Source organism: Lontra canadensis, unplaced genomic scaffold (assembly GCF_010015895.1).
Source record: "Lontra canadensis isolate GAN:19392208 unplaced genomic scaffold, GSC_riverotter_1.0 scaffold92, whole genome shotgun sequence".
Taxonomy (NCBI): Eukaryota; Metazoa; Chordata; class Mammalia; order Carnivora; family Mustelidae; genus Lontra; species Lontra canadensis.
In genome coordinates this window covers 6,085,470-6,107,965 of record NW_022631086.1, presented here as the reverse complement: position 1 = coordinate 6,107,965, position 22,496 = coordinate 6,085,470, and the positions used below count along the sequence as shown (strand labels likewise).

Genomic DNA, 22,496 nt, shown 5'->3' with positions numbered 1-22,496 from the left:
GGTTTCTGGCAGGAGAACTGCCTTTAGGCATGATGGAGAACTAAAATTAGGGCGTTTTCTTTTAAAGGGAAAATCGAGAGAGACTGCACTTAGCGAAGGAAGAGCCGTTTGCGCAGGACGCAGAGCCGGCCTTGCCCACCTGTCCCTGGCGGAAGGGGCCCGAGCAGGTAACTCAGAGAGACTTGTTTCCTCCACCATGAACTCAGGGGACAGAGGCCGGATGAGACCTACAATCCCTCCAGCTCTGAGGTTCTACTGTTCTGTCACGGAAACCAAACCCTCTTAGAATGCAGAACGGAACATTATCTTCCTTCTTTTTAAAAAATTTTATTTGAGAGAGAGCGCGAGCAGGGGAGGCAGAGGGAGGGAGAGAATTCCAAGCAGACATCCCTGCTGAGCACAGAGCCCGATGTGGGGTTAGATCTCAGCACCCCAAGATCACGACCCAAGCCGAAACCAGGAGTCAGGTGCTCAACCGCCCGCGCCCCCAGAAACCCCTGAAACATTCTTGTTCTGATGAAAGAGCATAGGGATCTGTGTCAGAACTCTGACATAAGCCACCTCAAGTCCCCAAAGACAAGATTCAAACCGATACCCGTGGGTGCTGGGGCGGCAGTCCTCAGGGAACCGAAGGATACCCCGGCCTAAAGATGTGGGGCTTGGCGGGCCGTCTACAAGTTCACCGAAGTCATGCTTCACTCTGGGGCTCATGTCCAAGGCAAAAACCTGGGTAATTCCGATGTAGCCAAATCCACAAATCAGCTGTAGTTGGCAGGAATGTTAGCTGTTGGACGCTTCCAGGTGCCGCCCAGAATGGATGGATGGACAGAGGCAAAACCCACTTAGCAGCCGAGGGAAATTTTGTTTACGTGTCTGTGTGGCCTCAGATTCATGGCAACGGTTCTTTTGGGGCAGTGGCCAAAGTCCCTCCTAATCTTCTGGCCAGCTTTGGCTCTCCTCTGCGGACAACGTCTCAACTCTGTTCAACATGGTGCCATAGACAGCCATCAGAACTGGACGGAGGGTGACAGTCACTTGCCGTCCCTGAACTAGGCTTCCCATCAATCATCTAATGTGTCCGCCTCTCTCTCAGTACTTCAAAAGAGCACCACCTTAACTAGAAATGCTTTTTAAAAACTAAACAGAGCAGGGACGCCTGGGAGGCTCAGTCGCTTAAGTATCTGCCTTCAGCTCAGGTCATGATCCTGGGGGTCTTGGGATTGAGCCCCCGAGTTGGGCTCCCTGCTCAGCGGGGAGCCTGCTTCTCCCTCTCCCTCTGTTCCTCCCCCAGCTTGTGCTCGCTCTCTCAAATAAATAAATAAAATCTTTAAAAAAAAACACAACTAAACACAACAATGCATTTTCTGAGTAAAACGTGTATCAGTGTATATGGCGGGGCGAGGGGCATCCTGGACAAATGCATGGTATAAATTACTGATTCCAAATGATTAGACATTATTACTGAGCTAATCTAGGACTTGAATAGTAGAGTCCCCATTATTCTATTGTAAATCCTGATAATCAAAACAAGGAATTCCTTTATTCAAAAAGTAAACAAGAAAAAAAAAAACCCAAATCTTCTACATGTTCCTTAACCTACTCAGTGCAGCACATGGGTTTCACCCTTCTCATGCCAGCCTTAAAAAGGGAATTAGTGAAACGGCTTCCAACCAGTCAGACCTGTGTGCTTTCTGTACCGTCTTCTCTGCAATGAGCTGTGAAAGCCCGGAGTGTAGCTGCTGTAAGCTGGCATGTCTCACAGTGAGCTCTCTGTTCCTGTCTAATTGCACACGTATGTGCGCGCACACACACTCACTACCTTTGTCATTAATATGTCTTTTTCAGATTCTTTCAGAGTCTCTGGGCCCTGTGGGACTCTGACTCGAGAAAGAAGGCATTTTAACAAACTCTGTGAGGATGTTTCTGCAAGGCCACTTCTTCCCCACAGGAGAAACTGACGTTCAGCGAATGGGTTTTTCCAAACTGCCCACCTGCCTTCCGCCCAGCACGGCTACCAATGGGGAAGACGACAAAAACAAAAGCAAAAACACGACTTTGCTGCAAGGAGATGTGGAAAGCAAAAGCACGTTGAAAACCAAGTTTCTCAACCCACAGCACTAAAACATGTACTACACATGTTTTCTCACGCTCAAGCTTCTGCTTTGGGGAAAAAAAAAGGCACAACAGGTTATGTGGATGGTGAAGGGCAAAGGAAGGAAGATTTAAAATAGAAATAAAACTTTCTTGTCTTTCTTTTTTAGAAAGAATGCTGTAGACATAAAAAGGCAAAATTCTGAGCTCATGGGGATGGGGCCGCAAAGACGAGCCTTTGCCAAGTGTCCTTTACAAGATTTACAAAGAAAAACTCCAACATCTTTCTTGTTCTTATTTTTAATTAAGGAGGAGGTGTTGTGTTCTAAGGAAGCTATGCGGATGCTGTTGGCTGAAACGCAGATTGGATCTTCTCGTGCTGGTTAGCTAACATTGATTTTCTGCCCCAGTGGAAGAGATTTTACTCTGATGCATGCCATTTAAATTCATTTTACACAGCTGCTTAATGTGGCTTGGCAAGGCACAGCCAAACTAGCTTTGTGGGACTAAATAGAACTCCAGAGTTGGTGAGGGACAGATCCTATGGATTAGCAGCTGATGATGAATGCCTCCCTCTCTCCACTGTTATTTTCCTACTGACTCATGGACTGACCTTGAAGGTACCACAAGAGAGGAGGAAAAGAGGAAAAGACAAAGTCCCAAAAGAATTATGTTTACCTAATTCTACATTTATTATTTCGCTTTTAGGATTATGTTTACAAAATTCTGTATTTGTTGGCCCACGTTTAGGACCATGTTTACAGGATTTAGAACTCTCAACTGCAAAATTATCATTTGCTCTTGCTGTCTAAATAAATGTATCCCGAATATAAAACTAGTGGAAGGCTGTCTGTGTTACGTATTCACAACAAGTCGTGAAAGCACCGTTGTATATGTTTAATCTTTAAACAAAGCCAGCGGACTGTTCCCCGTTTTATCTTCAGCAAAAATGTGGTGTGTTTCTACTGCAGCTACTGAACGGAATTCAATCTCTGTGGGATAATCTTATCATTACGATATGGGAAACAATATCAATAATAATATTTTCACTAAATAAATTGCTCAATAATAATATACCATAGGAGCATTTACTAACCTAAAAATGGTGACAGCCTGCTCTTATAAAGCTCTGTAGTAAGGAAAGAAGAAAGACACTTTTTGTTGCTGTATGTAATTCCTGTGTTGAAATTGACAATATGGCAACACTATGTTTAGAAAGCAAATTCTGCGTTGGAGGATTTGGTTGCATTTTTCCGGTGACTTCAATATTCTAAAACTCCTTGGGAGAAGGAAGTCACAGAAATCTTTGGCACAGGTGTCTGTTCAGTGATGACATAATGAAACCCCTCTTAAGTCCTATTAATAACCTGAGTCATGTCTCCTGCAGCGAGTCTCCTGTCAAATAAGGTCGCTGTGCTCGGAATTCGGGAGTGTGTGTGGGAGCGGGTCACCGTAGTGGCGGGAATGACAGTAACACAGTCGTGGTAACAGTGCTGTACGACACAAGTTCCCAGACGACATGAGGACGACAGTGGGGGAAATCACGCCAGGGGAGGTGACCTCATTACTCTGATGGAGCTCAGAGTGTGCATTTCCCTCTCAGGCATGAAGGAGAAGCAGCCATGCCCAAAGCCATGCAGAGACGGGATCCGGGGACGGCATGCAGGGCGCCACCACACTACCACGGAACCGTCCAGAAGAGTGAAAAACGAACAGAACAAAACGAACAAAAACCCCGAAACAAACGAAAAGAAACAAAAAGACGACCCCCTCTGGGACGGATTTCCTCTCAGGTCTTTTGCTTTCTTGTTTGGGCTGCTCCCTTCGCAGCCGGATGGCAAGGTCATTAACAGTTGGAAAAAAAAAACAATGCCCAGGTCCCGCAGCAAGTCAGGGTATGTGGCTACCTACCCGTACTGGTCAGGCTGGTGCATCATGGGAGCCTGAGAGCTGCCATAGTTGGGGTGCTGGGAAGAAAACATGGGGCGTCCCCCAGCCCCAGACTGGCTGGGATAAGCAGGCGACCTAATGTATGGTGGCCTAAAGCAGAACAGAAGAACAACTTCTTTGGATTTGTTCTGTAGAAAGTCTGAACCCCCTGCGCTTTCGGTTCTCTCCACGTGTGGGTGTGAGCGCTAGACTGTGGCCTCGGCCTCTGTCCCATGCAGCTGCCTGCCAGGGGGACCGGAGATGGTTCCTCGAAAAAAGGGCGGGGAGGAGGGCAGGGCGAAGGAGAGAGATGGGGAAGACTGTCAGAGCTGGTCCCCATGCATACGTCAGCGCACCCCTGACTCCGGGACAAGCCAAAACGCACAGTCCTCAGAGCGCCCCGAGGGCTGCAGCGGGCGGCCCAGGAAGGCAAGGCTCTGGGGTGGCCGGCCACTCAGAGGCAGATGTGACAAGCCAGGGATGTGTTCCTCTGCATGAATCGGTGGAAAATGCCACATCGGCTGATTCCGGAAGGGAACAGCGCAAGACATTTACGTGGAACAGCTGGTTATGCCCTGTCCCTCTGGGTGTCTTCCTCCCAGGCCACCAGCCGCAGCCTCTGATGCCATCCGGCACTTTCCACCTGAGAGGAGCTGGTGCAACCATGGACAATTCGGTTCAACTGATCTCAGAACTTCAGCTGGACCAGGCGAACCGGTGTTTGTGGACGGGTTTATTAAAACACTCCCTAAGGCCTGTGTGGGTTCTGTTTCGTATAGAAAGGGGTGGGGTTTGGGAGATTTTAAGGAGCTGTAATATGGATGAGAGAGAGAAAGAGAATGACTGACTTTCATTTTGATTCCTCAAGGGAAATTTATCATTATTTGGAGCAAACGTGAGACTAAAGGGGTCCCTAACATTCCCCAAATAGCAGCTTCAGAGGAAAAGTAACAAAGGGACACATTTAAACACACACACACACACACATTTTTCCTTCCCTTTGACAAAAATCTGATGCTTCTATCTTTTCTTCTGAAGACACCTTATCTTCATATGTAGCTTTCAATGTGCTTTAAAACGTATTTTAACATTTGTTCAACATAATGTAAAACATACCTATAAATGTTTCTCTTAAAACTATTCACTTCTGTCTCATAAATTTTTCATTAAGTATGTCATTTTTATGCAGGTTAAATAACTTCAACAATTTTAAAAATCAAGATTAAAAACAATTAAGTAACTGAGGCTGAAATCTTGCTCTGTCAACTTAAAACTTTATGAAATATTATCTTTGCTTTACTGGCCACATTTTCGTTTGGACAGATAGAGAGGTAGGCCTAGAAAAATAAAATCTACCATGAGAGTATGAAATCCATAATCTCACACAGAAACATTTAGACAAACACAAACAATACGAATATGTGCATAGACAAAGTTCCTATTTTATAAAGATTGTTATGGTGGGTTAAAAAAAGAAAGGAAGGTGGTTCTTTTTCAGTAGTTTAGATTTTAGAAGCCTACTTTTTCAGCTTTAGACCTTTCCTGCTTAATCCTTGCTCCTCTAACGGGACACCCAGCTACGCCGCCGCCCTGGGGCGCGGGTGGCGAGGTCTAGTCACAGTCACTCTGAACGAGCTCCCACAGCGGACTCGGCCACCACTCAGGTTCCCTCTGTGTCTCACAGATCGTGGTCTGCCACTGACTTCTCTGTACTTTTGGGACAGCGTGTGTGAACACCAAAGGGACAGCCAAGCCGAGCGACACCGCACTCCCCACCCCGGGTGACACGGGCGCAGGGCCCGCTCTCAGGTGCACACGCAGACCACCTGCCCCGACGGCATACCTGCTCTGGGCTGAGTTTGCAGCGGCCTGCATCACTGCGGCGGCTGCCTCCTGTGCCTTACGGTTCACGGTTGGCATCGGCGGCCCCATTCCTGGCCCTCCCTGCTGAGACATGCCGGGAGAACTGGGGGTCATGCTGCTCATATTTCCAGGAAATGGTCTGTTCTGCATCCCAGCTGATGGCATTCGTCCCAGGGGCATAGCACCACATGGCTGGCTTGGCCCTTGTCCATGCATCTGGTTGTTGGCATTGATGCCCATGCCGGGCCCCGGGCCGCTGTAGCTTGCACTGGGCACCCCGCTATACGTTGGGGGTCTGGAGTAGTTACCTAAACAAAAAGCAAACACAAATTAAAGCCTTTTACTCAGTATCTGAACTGGTGAGAACATTTGCTGGAAATGCTTCTTGTCCAACAATGTGGTCAACACAGAACGGCAGTCATTATCCTTATTAACCCTTCCCCTGTTGGCACAGATGAGGCTGGCTGTGTCAACACGTGCTCGCTCGGCCCATTCCAAAGGCAAAGAGCCACACAGGACCACTGCGAGATGGAGGGGACATGCAGGCTAATCATCCAGACCATCCAGAAACAGGCAGGGGATGCTGGTAGTGAGTATTGCCTCAGTCCACCCAACGTTCACATGCTTACCTTTTAAGCAAAGTCATGATTTCAACCCTAGTCCTTGGGAACACACCACTGAGAATGCGTGACTACGTCACCACTGTGCTCGACAGTCCTGATCTGGGGCTCTCAGAAAGACAACACGCGAGACAAATGTGTGCTCAAAATTATCCTCCAAAACCCCACAGGAGGGGCGCTTGGGTGGCTCAGTGGGTTAAGCCTCTGCCTTCGGCTTAGGTCAGGATCTCAGGGTCCTGGGATCGAGCCCTGCATTGGGCTCTCTGCTCAGCAGGGAGCCTGCTTCCCCTGCCCACCCGCCTGCCTCTGCCTACTTGTGATCTCTGTCAAATAAATAAATAAAATCTTAAAAAACAAAAATAATAAAAAAATAAAACCCCACTGGGGATGCCATGTGGGGGCTCAACAGTAGTCCGGCCAAACAATCTGCTTTTCTCTGGTGCTGGGAGCACATCTGGTTTGTTTGTGTGTTTGTTTTTTTTACCTGAGCACCAGATGAAGCAGCTAGTTTGTGCTTGGTGCCTGTCTTATGAAATACGGTTTCAAGCACTACCCGGACGTGGGCTCAGTGAAATGGGGACACCACGGGGAGCAGGCAGAGCCTGAGGAGGAAGTGAGGGACCACAAGTGCACCTCCAGCCTCCCTTCACAGTGGGGGACACACTGAGGAGAACGGGCTTTAAGGGTCCCAACTATTTCAGTAGTTCTGTCTTCTCTCTCCTTCCACACCTTTTATTTTGACTGAGTGTACATAGATTAAATTCAAATAAATTAAAGGCATATGTAACGTCATTCCAATAATAATAATAATTGAAGATAGTAACTGCCGAACCACACCACGTACGACACACGGGGCTAAATGCTTTGCTTCGATGATTACATTCATTTCTCCAATAACCACATGAAATACATATAAATGACGACGATTCCATCTACAAATGGAGAAAATCAACAGCTAGTAGGTTAGGAGTCAAGCTCAAGCAAAAAGATTCTGGAACCCATGTAATTAACCAATAAAACATGCTGCCTTCCCACAAATGATTACTGAAATAAAATGAATGTAAAAAGCATTTGTAGAATACAGATCAGTGTTTCTCAATCAATCCTTACTGCTTTCTGGAAGAATCTCCTTGTCAAAATAATGTAACTGTTCTAGGGGATGTAAAGTTAAATACAATGCAATTCCTGCACTCAAAAAGCTCAGTGTGTGTGTGCGTGTGTGTGCAGAGTAGCAGGGATAAGACAAGAAAGTGTATGAAAGCAGAAAAGAAAAAGTGCAAGAGTAAGTGTGCTTGGGAGTGGGACAGGGATCAGCGCAGTAGGGAGTTCAGGAAGGTTTCTTTGCTGGGCTGTGACCTTGGGAACCTGTGGGTGGGCAGGCCCTGGGACCTGGGGGAGCTGGTGCCGAGTGAAGGCTCCGCACAGACTGTCTCCAAGATCTTAACTTGTTCTCCTCTTTCTTGGTTTCATCCTCTTCTCCATAAGCCAAAGATAATCCCCTCTACTACTGTCTACTTGAGTTCTTGCTAGGGTTAAAGGACATTATGCATGGGAAGTACTGCGAACAAGCATGTGAAAACGGGAGGGAGCAGGTATCTGGGTGGCGAGTCAGGCAGAGGAGAGGACAGCACACGTTACATCGAGCCGGACAGCACAGAAACTCAGGCCACTGATGAGCTCTGTGCGGCTGTGTGCCGGGCACCCCGGGGTTAGAGGGCACGTTCAGTAGGGCCTTGTGTTTCAGGCCTCCAAGTGTACGGTTTATCCTGAAGATAAAGAGGAGTATCTCCAGGTTTTCCAGCAGAAATTGGATTTGATGAGTAACAATACTAAAAGCAAACACTTAATATTTACCGTGTGCTAAACTCAATTCCAAATTCTGTGTGAACTCATTTAATCCTCGTATCAAGCCTAAGAGGCCTCTGTTATTACAATCCTAATTCTGGAGATGAGAGACCTGAGGCACAGGATGTTAAGGAGCCCGTCTCAAGGTCATGGGCCTACTAAGCAGAGAAGGCACGGTTCGCACACAGGTAAAATCTGTGTGTGCAGTTCAGAGTCCGAGCACATGACACTACCGGGTGGCCTCTCAAACGCTTAAGGAAAAACTACACTTACGTGACACATCATCACAACTGTAAAACGAGGTTTCCTTAATCTACACGTGTGAAACTGCATCACCTATAAACCTACAAGAGATCTGCGGCCTTTTCAATAGGGCCTGGGTGCATCACGTGAGCTTTCTCGTTGGGTGTCCGTGGATTGTGTTATTTATTGCAGATGGTGGGAAGGTCACCATTCACAGGGACCATGGGCTGACACACTTGCTGTAAAGGTCTGGATGGTACATATTTTAGCTATATGGGCCAGATGGTCTCCATACACAAATGAGAGTGCCTGTGTCCCAATAAAATTTTATTTACAAACACAGGTGGTGGGCCAACGTTGGTCATAATCTGCTGGCCCCTGCTGCAGACCAATCTCAGGACGAACCAATATAGTGCTCCGCCAGCACAGAAGGGGACTTGTTACAACCAGCAACTTCTTCAACCCCGAATGTCCTCTGGAAGGCGAAGGAAAGCCTAAAGGGGATTGACAACAGAGTGATGCCCCAGCAGTTCCAGGAACTGGAAATGGGAGGAAAACAAAAGAAACTAGAAGGAACAGGAGAGGTGTGAACAGGTACCACTCAGGTCCTCATGAGTCAATCTTTAACGGCCAGCTCCTTGAATTTACACTGCCTTTTCCTAAGAAAATACTCTGCCTTTGCGGAAATAATCGGACACTGTTTTCATGTAAGACGTAAAACATTCACTGTTGATCAATTTCAAAGTTCTTTATAAAAAGTTCTTCAGTTGTTTTGGAATCTCCCATCCCACAGGACAACACATAAGGTCCCCCGTCTGTCTTCCTGTCACACCATTGTGGTGGAAAGGGCACCTTATGCTTCCCAGGCTTGTGAGGGACACGGCACGGTGGGCAGGCTGCTGGCCTGCCTCTTCCTACGCCTTCTTGGAGCACAGGCCTCCGAAGGCTTCTCTGTGGGCAGAGTTTTAAGACTTCTCCTCTCCATCCTCACTGACCTCACACGCCCTCGCTTCCAGACAGTCTGATAGCATCAGGGAACACAGCGCTCTTTTTTGGCTCTTGCTTTTATTAAAAATAAATAAACTCATTCACAGTTCGAATGCAAATGAAATTAATTCACATATTCATTCGATTACTAGCTCCCACCCTCCCCCAGCACTTGGTAAGTGACTCATTTGGTAAGAAACCGGATTCAGTGAAAACATATGTACCCTTTGCTTTCGAAGGAAATGAAATAACACTTGAATCTTGTTTTAGAAAACAAGCGTTTGGACATGGTTATGGCAGACGGGCCCACAATGCAGTTTTGTTAGAGAAGTTAGTTCCTGATTTTGTTGAACTCTGCTTTCGGTTGGAACAGAGAAACCCTGTCAGCCTGGGCTCTTGCACTTTGGGTATAACTGGCAGTCAGGGGCTGTGTTTTAAGGAACACAAAGGAAAGAAATGACTGAGATGTTCGGTTACCCTGGACCCTACTTCTTCCTTCTCATTCACGGTGCGTGCTAAGAGGAAGGGCTGCGTTTCAATGGCTTTGCTCCACTCTGCAGCTGGTCTGCGGACAGCAGGTGGGCGGGGTCCGTGTGAGCGCACAACCCCGGTGCACACTCACACACGCACGCAAGCACTTGTGCTTAGAAAGGCCCATTGAGTGCTGTGCTCCCAATCTCATTCTCCTCAATCAGTTGGGTTGATTCCATGAATTGGCACGCAAAAGCACACGTCAAGGGAATCCGTTCTAATTACAGAGGCCTCTGTTTGGGAGAAGAAATACAAAGTCCCCTTTTCTTCTCCTTGAAACGCTAAAGACTTTCCTCATTAAACTCACATGCCTGGATAAAAATGCTTTCTAAAGGCTTTAAATGGCTTAAGAGGCAGCAATGGACGAAGTACAGGCTCTAGAATTTGGGTCTGAATAGCAGCATGACCTTGGATAAGTTACTTAACCTGTCTGACCATCGGTTTTGCCATCTGTAAAAGTAAGCACGATCATGGGGACCTGGTACCAAGGGACTAGCAGAGTGCCGAGCACAGAGGCCCCGCATACGTGAGAGTGGCCACCATCATCATCAACAATCACAATACTGTCAGCATCGTGGATAATGGATGATCTTTCCTTGTAATCTTTTTAAAAAATGTGTGGAAGGAGTGAAAAGTGATTAATGCACCCCCTTTGCCTTCTCGATAACACATCTTTCTCCCCCAAATAAACAAAAACCAAACATGTAAGCCAAGCAAAATATGAGAGGAAAAGCCAGGAATGAGAAGTGCAATCTTATTTCCATGTTTCTCTAATAGATTAGTAATTTGTTGGCACCAGCGCCGACAGAAAACAGATGGATCCAGCGTTAAGCACAATGAAGGCAGCAGATGCTGGGCCAGCCCACCTCAGCTGGACGGATCTTGCAGCCAAGTCCGAGAGCCCACAGTTTTCAAGTGGGTTCATCTTGGCACACCAGTTTCGGGAAATCGGTCACCAGATAAATTCAGATTTCAGCCCACCAGGAGGTGTAGTCAAGCACTAGCTGGAGCGGGACTCTGTTCGAGTCACATTATTATTTTAGCGGGATCGCAAAAAATTCTGTACCTGACTCTGGAATATTTAATTTGCAAGTTATAGTCTATACTCCAAGCAAATGATGACTCTGAGAAGCAAAACTTCTGTGAGTGTTTCCACTCACATAAGAAGTTTTGCTTCTCAGACTCATCATTTGACAATCACTGGAGAATCACTTCTACACGCAAAGCTCCGTATAATTCCCCCCATGCTGTGGAGGGTAAAATGGTGCCCAAATCACAGACCAGACACTTTGCCCGGAACAGGAAAAAGTAAAACGGACTAATTAGCTATGTATGATAAATGTATTTGTGGATTAGGGCTAAAAAGGCACTGACCTTGTTGTTTAGTTAATCATGTTCGCCACTTCTTATAGCTGTCTACTACATCACATGATTTTAGGTCACGTTTATAGAGATAGAATTTACATACAATAACAATCCTACAGGTCCTATAACCACCAGAACATGGGAAATTTCTACCATGACAAAAAAATTGCCCGTTTGTGGTCAGTCTCATGGCCACCCGTGGGAACCACTGATCTGATTTCTCTTCCTATAGCTTTGCCTTCTCCCCAGTACTGTCATCTACAATCATGCCGCATGTAGTCTTTTTGTGTCTGGCTGCTTTCCCTTAGCATCATGCTTTTGAAATCCATCCACATTACTGCACACGTCAGTGGCTTCTTCCCTTTGGTTGCCGAGTAGCTTTCAATTCTGTGGACATTTGAGTTGTTCCCCGTTTTTGGCAATTACGAGCAAAGCTGCTAACATCTGCACACAGGTCTTTGTGTAGACATAGGTTTCATTTCTCTTGGCAGGACCCGAGGAATGAGAGCGCCAGGATGTAGGGTGAGTGTGTGTTTGACTTCATAAGAAAATCTACCAAAAAATGTATGAGTTTAAAAAAAAAAAAATGTATGAGTTCTAACTGCTCTACATCCTTGATATTGTTAATTAAAAAAAAAAAATGAGCCATTCCAGTAGGTGTGGAGTGGATATCACTGTGACTTTAATTTTCATTTCCCCAATAAAGAATGAGCATTTTTCACATGTTTATTTGCTGGTTACCATATTTCAGTAAGATCCTTTCTGTGTTTAAAAAAAAAAAAGTTGTATTTCAAAAACCTTCTAACTCCAGCTTTCTACACAGGCTGATAACACAATATCGCTCTTTTAGATACTACTTTGGAGGGGAAATGATCGAGTAGATACGAAGACCACAAATGCAGGTTCAAAATGAAAGATGACTTACCTTCAGTCACATTAAATCCTGCTATTGGTGGGAATGGAGAGAATTTGTTTTTGGAATTGGTATTTATGGCACCATATCTTCCCTAGATCAACATGCATTTTAAGAAGTCTTCACAGTGTAAGAGAAATAGCCATATTGCCCAAAGCTTGGAATAGAGGGGGAAAGGCCAACTGCCTTAGAGTATGGCTTCAGCGGCTCACTTCTGGTAGCTCTTTCCGTATGTTACATAAACGAACCCCTTTAAAAATTTAATTATATGATAATGCCAGCTCAGTGCAGAGAATATACATGCACAGAAAGAAACAGACAAACATGATCTTCGTTTCACCTCCCAAAGATAAATCTTAAGCATTGAGTTATCAGCCCCAACCCTGTGAAGCATCAAGGTAGGGCGGAAAAGGCACCCGCACCTCTGGAACTCTCCATCTTCATCTCTTTCAGAAAGAGCTCTGAAGGGAGGGCCTCTTCCATGCTCGCTGTGTGCTAACGGCTAGGGATTCGGTGGCAAATGCAGGCAAAGAGCTGCCATCCTGGTGGCACGAGATAGGCAAAGACATCAAGTCTAGATCATGTCATGTGGTGCCAGAAAGTGCCCTCGAGAAACACAAAGGGAGATTTATACAGAGTGGCGAGGGGAGGCGTCCCACCAAGGTGACTGAGGAGAGCCGCCCCGGGGAAGGGAGCTGTGTGCGTGTTTGCGGCCTCTCAGGAAGAAGTGCATCTTCAGAGAAATAACTGTCACAGAGCCCGACATCAGACAGGCCCAGGGGACATACGGGCACCGTCAGATGCCAGCCAGCATCCGACTCCAGGCAGGGAGTGCGGAAGAGAGCACAGGCCCTCAAGGAGCACGGGTATAACGGTCTGCTATGTGTGACCTTCAGAAAGCCACTTGTCACTCCCAAGTTCAGTTTCCTCATCTGTAAAAAGGGTATAAGATTATCCGTCTCATGTTGCTGTGGGGGGAAAAAATAGTAACTGCAACTGACAGTCAATAAATAGCACCTTTCAAGGAATAGAGAGAAACTGTTCCGGTATCAGTGACTTTTTATCAGTGAAATGATCTTTTCCTATATTGCACATATGTCGAATTTTACTTTCATCATGCACAAATATTCGAATTTATTTCTCAGACTGAGTAGAAGTAAGCACTAACATTAAAAAATGTAAAAACGTATTATCTCAAGTCAATAGCAAAATTTAGTATAAAACAGTAAAATCTCTATGGAAAGAAACAAAAGCATCTCAGAGTCACCGTGGTCACCCGTTGCTGGAGCTCCTGTCCTCCCTGGGCTCCAGAGTGGCCATGCTCTGGGCGTGCCTGCGTGGGGACAGCGCCGCCTGGAGGGAGAGCTCTGACCTGCTTCCCCAGAGGGCTGAGGGACCCTCACCCTTTTGTGGCTTGTCATTCAGTAAGGCTATTTCTTTTCAAACCCTTTGAAAAAATGGCCAAGCTATGAGCCCTAGCAAAAGGCACCTTGCTGAGATGTCAAGCAATGTTGAATGTCCACATCCTGTACTCCTACAGTCTGTCCAGCTTGTCGTGACCAAGACCTTCCATAGAGGAACAACCTACGGGATGACGTCACAAGGATGTGCTTCCTCAGTGAGGGGAGTGAAAAGCAGCCCGCTTGAGCGCTGCTGGTTTGAATTAGCAAGGAAAAAGAGTTTTGCACTGGTCAAAATTAAAGCTGCTTTATGGTGTTTTTTCTTCCTTTTTTAAATTTTAAGTTGCTTTGTGGTTTAAATTTTCTTCACTCCTTCCTAAATCCCTGGGTTTTGATAAAATTGTGATGGTTATTGGTCTGTTAAGAAAAATTCATGCTTAAATCTTACAACATGGCAACTAAATTTGAGCATAAAAAGAAGGCTGCATTAACAATCTTTTGCTGTAAAATGACCTACTTCAGTTTCTGTCTTTTCCCCAGTATTGGTGAGATAGAGATTTTGAATATTTCCTTAACAACAAAACAATATAGAATATGGAACTGACACCTGCCTAGTACTGCTGACTTAACCATAAAATAAGGCTACAGTAATACAGTAGTAGAAGGCTGTTAAATTTGTCATGTGTATCACAGTCGGTTTCAAGAGGAAATAAAATGAGTTAATTGAACAGGGAGTGAGCTGCCCAGAAAGCAGCCTTTGGAAAGTCAAAGAACAGAATGTGGTCAGTCTGCAGCCCTGGCCAGGAAAACACGGATCCACAGGGCAGACACATCTCCCCTCTGTCGAAGAGAGGCTGAATTTAGCTTAATTCAATAATAAGACCGAGATTCGGGACTTATAACAGTAGAGACTGAAACTCTGGGTCACGGTGACACCGAGGATGTCATGGGCCTATAAGGTACCCTCAAGTGACTAGGGAGCTGCCAATGAGTGACATTTATGTGTTGTTCCTCTTCAATTGAAACAGCTGTAACATTGTCTGATTCACTATTTCAGAACTGCACGTTTCAACTAGGTATGATCTGGAGTTTTCCCAAAGGCACTGAGACACACATTTTAGTGAAGGGAGAAGGAATATTTTTAGAAAACAAACAAACTAACAAAAAATCTTTAAGCTCTGGTAAAAATACCTTTTATCAAGTAACTTAGAAATAAGTCTCAGGGTGCCTGCATGGCTCAGTCGATTAAGTGTCCAACTCTTGGTCTCAGCTCAGGTCATAATCCCAGGGTCCTGGGATTGAGCCCTTGGCGGGCTCTGCACTCAGTGGTGCACCTGCTAGAGATTCTCTCCCACTCCCTCTGCCCCTCCCCCTGCTTCCGTATGCACGCGTGGGTACATGCACGCTCTTTCTCTAAAATAAATAATTAACTCTTAAAAAAGAAAAGAAATAAAAGTCTCTTCAGACTCACCTACTTAAAAGTTCCCTGCTTCCTAAGACACACACTATACAAACTAAGGCATAAACCCAAGGCTGCATCAGTATACAACCTGTGCAGCTGTACGTGCCAGCCCAGACACTTTTGTGCAAGTGAGTGAGAACTGAGGGGACTTGAAGCTCAGAATTATTTAGTTGCCCAAGGTAATATTGCTTATTTATAGCAAAATTAAGGCTAGATGTCCATTTTCTGCAATTAGTGACAAATATGCAAAAAATATTTGTCGTCATTTTGAGAGACACTGTTCTAGAGAACACAATACAAGGCGGTCTTTGTTCTTAAGAACTATAAAGGCTGGGGCACCTGGATGGCTCAGTGGGTTGGGTCTCTGCCTTCAGCTCAGGTCATGGTCTCGGGGTCCTGGGGATGAGCCCCCCGTTGGGCTCTCTGCTCAGCGGGGAGCCTGCTTCCCCCTCTCTCTTCCTGCCTGCCTCTCTGTCTACTTTTGATCTCTGTGTGTCAAATAGATAAATAAAATCATTAAAAAAAAGAAGAAATATAAAGGCTATAAAGGTGAAATTTGTTTCAGCTCTTTCCCCCAAATTCATTAATAATTAACATGTCAATTCTATAACTCCTTTCCATTTATTAAAGCAAGTCTCAATCACCCTACTTGCAAACACTTTATAGGGATAGTTACTATATGTACTTGCTTGAAGGTAGAAAAGCACTACTTCATAAAATATACTGCAATTAAACATTTTCACACATTTAGATTTGATTCATTCCACTCGCATATTAAATAATTCAGAATTTACAGTATTAATATACATTTCTAAAAATTTCCTTAACTTCATAGAAACTTTTTTCTTCATCTCTAGTACCTCTGATGTATTTCTAAGCCTGTACTCTCAAAATGTTCCTTATTCCTTGAAGGCAAGTAGCTTGTGTCTCCCCAGTGGCTTACTAAATGAATGAACCGGCCAGGAGGGGTTATGTCGGAACCATGGGACTATGTGAGCGGTCTCCGAGGTCTCCTTTGGTTTGAACCCTGGCTCTCACACTTACTAGCTGTGGGACTGTGGGTCAATACGTAACCTGCTCACCTGCTCATCTGCAAAATGGGGATAATGTCACAGCTTCCCATTAATTAAGAAAATGGGCAAGTCAGTCTGAATTTGAATCCCGGCACGACCACTGCGTGTCCTGGTGAAGCTGTTTGCCTACTATATGCGTCAGTTTCTTCATCTGCCACGTGCCATAGTAACAGGCGTATCACAGAGCCTGTCGTGGGCATTAAATGAGTTAGTCGGTGGAAAACACTCCAGGGGCGCCTGGGTGGCTCAGTCAGTTGAGTGTCTGACTCTTGATTTCAGCTCAGGTCATGATCTCGGGGTTGAAAGGTCAAGCCCTGCGTTGGGCTTCGTGTTCAGGATAGTCGGCTTGGGATTCTCCCTTCGCTCCTCCCCCTGTTCGCTCTCTCTCTCTCTCTCTCTCTCTCTCTCTCTCAAATAAGTAAATAAATAAAATCTATAGCGAAACAAAACAAAACGCCTCAAACAGGACCCAGGACACAGTAATAAATGTTGGCTGTTATTACTAAAAACAATTTTGAAGAAGCCATTCCTGACAGTAAAAAGGTTGAAAAAAAGACTAAGAGATCTTCCTCTGAGGCCTCTTAAAAACAAAATGAACCCAGAAGAAAGTCATCTAGCTCGGTACAGAAACGGAAGATGGGACTAATGGGCTCTGTGGGTCACACACAAGTGACTCTTTTCAGAGACCTTAACACATGTAACACAAAATTGTAAGCTGAATGTTTTACTACTAATTTGAGTAGTTAATTAAGAAGAGGAAGAAAAAAATACTTCATTTGTGTCATGTTTAAAAGGATCAACAAAGAGAAATTCAAAAGTAAGGCCATTTGTGGAAGTGAACAGTATGTTACAAGCATTTGTTTCCTGTGATTTAGTGTTTGCTGGAGGAGAAGACAAGGAGGAAAGGCGAACAATTCTGAGTTGAACACAGAGTACCAGGACGCTGATTTTAAGCACACAGTGCTGGAAGCCCGTCAAGGACCCCAGGAGGACTCGCACGTCGCAGTGGCTGTGAGCGAGAGGTCACTTGGGGGAAGGAGAGACGGCAGATAGGACAGAAATGCAGGTACTCAAGTTCTCCAAGTGAAAAAGTGTTGAGCATGCAAATTATCCTTATTCTAAATGGTTTCAAATATCAACCTAAACTCAGTGTTTCTGCCTTAAAAGAAATCCCTTCTTGACTATAAGACCAAAATGTTACGAGTGGATCCAGCCAGTTGTGTTGATATAAAAGGCTGTGGAGTTGGAAGCAAGATTTAGACTGCAGGACATCTGAACTGGAAGCAAATTCCAAAGTAACATGATCGAATTTTCTCATTTTCTAGAGGAAAAGTAATTCCCAAAGAGTAAGTACTTTTCCAAGGACATAGAGCAGTTTGGATGAGAACTCTCACAGGTTCAGTGCTCTTAAATTATGAATCCTAACGTTCAATTATTCTGGAAAACTGAGGGTTTTATTTGGAGAAGAAATCCATTCTATAGAAATGGCCTTTCCTGCTATTAACTCCGGGAGCGTAAGCGCTTTCTTAACTGTTCACAAAAGACTCATCAGATAGTCAAGGTTCTATCTTCCCTTATTCTGAGAACAGCAGAGGATGAGGTTGCGAGAGTGAATTATTTAAGAGAAGACAGACCAATTTTGAAGATTACACAAAGCCCTTGTGAGTTTTAGTGGTTAAGTCCCAGACCTTTAGCCACTCCCAGTTCTGAGAACAACAGGCTCTGACCTTGTCTCCAGTTATATTCTGAGCTCAAGTCCCCATTTTCTGTGTGTATCACAACATACAAACTGCTTTTCTAACTTTCACTAAAGTTTTCTCCTTTTCACGAGGGTCAAAGGAACCCAGTTTTGAAGACACCCGCTGCCGGATGGGTCCTGTGGGCAGAGATGTGGTCTTACACCTGAGTGCCTCACTGACCTGCCTCAGAGCAGGGACAAACGTCTCCATGTCACAGCCTCCTGGGGCTGCCAGGGAACAGGCAGACTGCTACTGTCATGTGGGACCTGAATTCCTAGGGTTTCCTGAAATTGGTATCACGGGAAGCCACTGATGACATGGTGGAAAGGGAATCAAGCAAAACACAAAGTTTACCTCCACTCCACATACGGACAAAGGGGGGAAAGGGCCAAGCACTAAGTCTTGTTTTGGGGGTTCTAACAGAGTTGTTCCTAACAGAAAGAGTTGGGATGTAAGATAATGAAGCAACTCGAGGCAAGGAAACTATGTGATGTGGGAATATGGAAGATGCTGGAGATTTTTCAGAAAGAAATCTTCAAGAACAACACAGACACATCGGTCACTCCGTTTTCAAACGGTGAAGTACTACAAATAGAAAGAAAGGCTTTCCTGAGGAACACCGGGGGAGAAGCCAAGAGGGTGGCAAGGCCTTCTCAGGGGAGCATCTTGCCTTGTGTGGCGCTGGCTCCGTGGCTGGAGACGCTCAATGGACCCTGACACTCGAGACCCTCGACAGAGCTCAGTGGCTTGCTACACACACACACACACACACACACACACACACACACACACACACAGGTCTTCAAAAGAGAAGAAGACTGTATTTAACAGGAGGAGACCTGACTTGGCTGTTGGTTTACTATAATTTCCTAGTGGGCATTCATCATCTTCACTTGGAATATTCCTGATATTTTTGAGGAAACTCTGGGAATTGTGCCAGATTATTTCATGCTCTTGAAATTATCCATTAATGTCTAATTTAAATAAACAAAACATAAAGAAGGTGTGAAATTCAAATGCCTTACTGCCAAAAGTATCTTAGAAAAAAATGTATCAGGTTAAAAACCTTGATAAGAAGGGCCTACATGTACATGACAAAACATACATCAACTTCCAGGAAGGCAGAATGTAAACAGTGCATTTTGGGAATGGTTCCATTATTTTTTGACTTTTGCTTTAGCTTCCTTTTGTCATTATCTTAAAGATTTTATTTTTAAGTCATCTCTACACCCAACCTGGGGCTTGAACTCACAGCCCCAAAGTCAAGAGTCGCACGTTCCATGAGGCCAGCCAGGTGCCCCGTTACCTTCCTTTTTTGAAAGACCTGTCCATGTCAGGCTTGGCTCTGTCTTCGCAGAGTAAGACTGGTACTGACTGAGAAAATGAGAGCCGCTCTTTCCCGGACACAGAACTCTGGAGACAGACCGGGAGTGGATGTCATGAGACAGCACCCTTCGGAGTGCGGGGTGCATTGTTCCAGAGGCAGTTGCGGAGAGACAGGGGACACGATTAGAATTCAACATGATGAAACCCCAGTGTTAAGTCAGAAATATTTCAAGGACAAGGTCTGTGTCTATTTCTCAACAAGCATTTCGAACTACACCACAGAAATGGACTTACTCCTCTCTACGTTAAACAGCAGTCCCCACGGTGTCTGATGCTTGAATGCCTAACAATCACTTGCTATAATTACTCTCCCCGTCACTGCGGGCAACAAGGGCGGCGGGTTTGCGTTTACTGCACAGATCCGCTGGGTAACAAATAATGGGATCTGGAAAGGTGTTTGTGATATGAAGATCTTGAAGGACTAACATACTCACAAACCTTCTACAACCTACTGTGATGCGGCTTTGAGAAGCGTCGTTTACCTTGTGGTCCATACTGGCTCATCTGTGGACCGTAAGTCCCACTTGAGTTACTCTGCTGAAAGCTACTGATTCCGGGATGCATCTGGCCTCCAGGAGAAGGATGAGGCGACATGGGTGGTCCTGTCTGTTGAGGTCCATACTGAGACATCTGGGGGTTTCTTTGTGTGCCTGCCATAAAACCTAGGTGGGAAATAAATGGAAATACGTAAGAGCAGGTGACAAAATGGACAGGGAATTGTGTGCAGGGTGGGTGGGGAGAAGACCGGTGCTGCGAGACTCCCCCGAAGAAGCATCTAAAGGTGTCTCAACCAAAGTGGAGGACCTGGGGGGATCCCCTGGGACTCCCCCAGTCCTAAGTCTGAAAGCCCAGTGGAGTTCCCGGGAACTAAGTAGACTGTGGGCTTGAACTAGGGAAAGGCGAGAAGAGAGAGGAGGCAAGCAAGCTTAACCTCTCTTGGAGACGAGGCCCCTACAAAACGTTAACAGTAACACCCAGGAAGCCCTCACACTGCCAGCCTTCCACTCCTGCTGGGCCGGACACGTGGTTTGCCCCCTCAGAGCCTGATTTCTGGGATGCATGTCTCCAGCTACCTCTTTCCGTCCCTCTTCTCAAGGTCGTGCCAGTACCCGGCTCTCCCCTGCTCGGAGCCGTTCGGCGCCCTGATCTCCTGAGCAACGATCGTTCACCTTGATTCCTAGAGTGCCTCAGACTTGTGAACTGTAGCTCATACCGCTCCTCATGGGGCCACTGTGAACAAGGGGCAGGTTGGGAGCACACTCTGCTATTCCAAAACAGAACTCTGACATCCTCCCGCAAGCTACCATGCCTGGGGTCCCCCGTCTCTACCAATGGCACCAGCACTCACCCAGACGCTCCGCTCAAAAACCCATGACTCCTGTGATTCCCTCCTCCCTCCCCTTGTTTCCCAGGTATGTGCCCATCGTGTTGCTGGTGCTTCTGGAATGTCTCTCGGGCTACTCCTCTGCCGATTCCACTCCTGCAGAAGACTGGCCGGCCACAATCTTCCTTTCCCTGCACCCCACATTCTACTCGGTTCTCTCCGCCTCAACCATCACCCACCCCCTACTTTGCTCCTTTTGCTTTGCTTTCACAAAGCTGCCAGAATCATCTTTCAGGAATAAAAAAGGAAATGAGATCCTATCTTTCCTGCATGAAACCCCTCAAGGCTTCCCAGAGAGTCTGGGAACCATAGGCCAACCTCTGACCACAGCCCATGGTCTCCTCCGTGGTCAGGTGTTGCCGTCCTCACTCCACCCCATGTCCTGTGGCTCCTTGCAGGTCACATCGAAAAGCATAACTCCCTCCTGCTCCCCCTTCCTAGGAATGCGCTTCCACCTGCTAATTTCTTCTCATCTCCAAGGCCCCTTCCTGGGCTGCCTGCCCTGTGGCTACAGCGCCCTGGCCCTTTCTCACTTGAATTTCTTCAAAGTGCTTCTCATAACCTGCCATCGTTTTACCGTATCTGGGACTCACTCAGCCTTCCTCTCCCCACTAAAGCCTCAGTTCCGCGAGGGCAAGAGTCATGCCTGTCCCACCGCTGCGTCCTAACATGGCAGTGGGGTGTCTGGCACGTGGTAGGTCACTATTTATTGAATGAATACTAACTTCCTCGTGCACACCGCAGACCACGAGCACAATAAAGTAGGTGCTTGGGAGTTGCTGTCCAAATGGATAAAGAAAATACATCTTTAAATGATGCAGGACCATCACGTCAAGGCATCCCCAGGTCATCAGCAGTTTAGGCAAAGAGAAGCGAGTACGTAGAATGAGCCATGAAAAGACTCATGTAGACAGCGTACCCCAAATCGAGACCTGTCTCTAAGAAAAGGCGAACACCATCAAACTAGCATACCAAGGGTGGGCAGTTTGAACGACAACTCCCAGGACCGGGGAGACTGGGCTGGTGAGTTCTCAAACTTCAGGCGGAGGTTCTAGTCGCCACAGAAGGTTGTGGGAGTGGGGGAAGGCTTCATTATTCCAGAGAACCTAGAGCAGCAGTGGCCAAAGATAGTCTACTGAGGCAGCCAGAGGGGAGATGATACTCAGATCCGAAGTCAGCTTCAACTTAGGGGGATAAAGGAGATCGGACATTTATAAAGGCCATAGTTTATATTTCGGTTAGGGGAAAAAAGTGATCTTTTAACATTGCTTCTGTCTAAAGAGTTAGAGATAAAATATAAGTAAGTTGAATTGTTCCTTATTATCCTATTCCATTTATTTATAAAGATAAGTCTTATGAAATTGGGCTCAATTGGCAGCTCCCAGATATAAATCATCATAGAAAATGTTTGCTTTTTCAAATCTGAAAACAAACAGAAATCAGAGCACTAAAATTACTATAAATGATTGCATCTTCAGATGTTTCATGAAATATTTATCTAAGCTTAGTATAAAATTCTCAAGAGTTTCATATAGAGTCCTGTTTAATAAAAAATGTGTCTAAATTCCATACAGATTGTGTGGGTTTGTCTTTCTTTCTTTTAAAGAGTGACGGCTGTCTTCTTCATTAAAGAAAATAACACAGGTCAGTTTTTTTTGGCATTCA

The 22,496-nt window shown here is 45.7% G+C and overlaps 1 protein-coding gene across 7 annotated transcripts in view; it reads right to left on the bottom strand.

The window, feature by feature from the left end:
- The window catches only part of ARID1B (AT-rich interaction domain 1B), a 429,044-nt gene that overhangs the window by 52,975 nt on the left and 353,573 nt on the right, over window positions 1-22,496 (bottom strand). For 4 of the 7 annotated variants that reach the window (XM_032836429.1, XM_032836425.1, XM_032836426.1 and 1 more), the window contains 3 exons: window positions 19,930-20,109; window positions 5,864-6,191; window positions 4,003-4,131 (listed from right to left, as the gene is read on the bottom strand). In XM_032836429.1, coding sequence (XP_032692320.1) covers window positions 4,003-4,131; window positions 5,864-6,191; window positions 19,930-20,109 — 637 coding nt within the window. The remainder of the gene's footprint in view (window positions 1-4,002; window positions 4,132-5,863; window positions 6,192-19,929; window positions 20,110-22,496) is intronic. The other 3 variants (XM_032836428.1, XM_032836431.1, XM_032836430.1) reach the window with 2 other exon arrangements.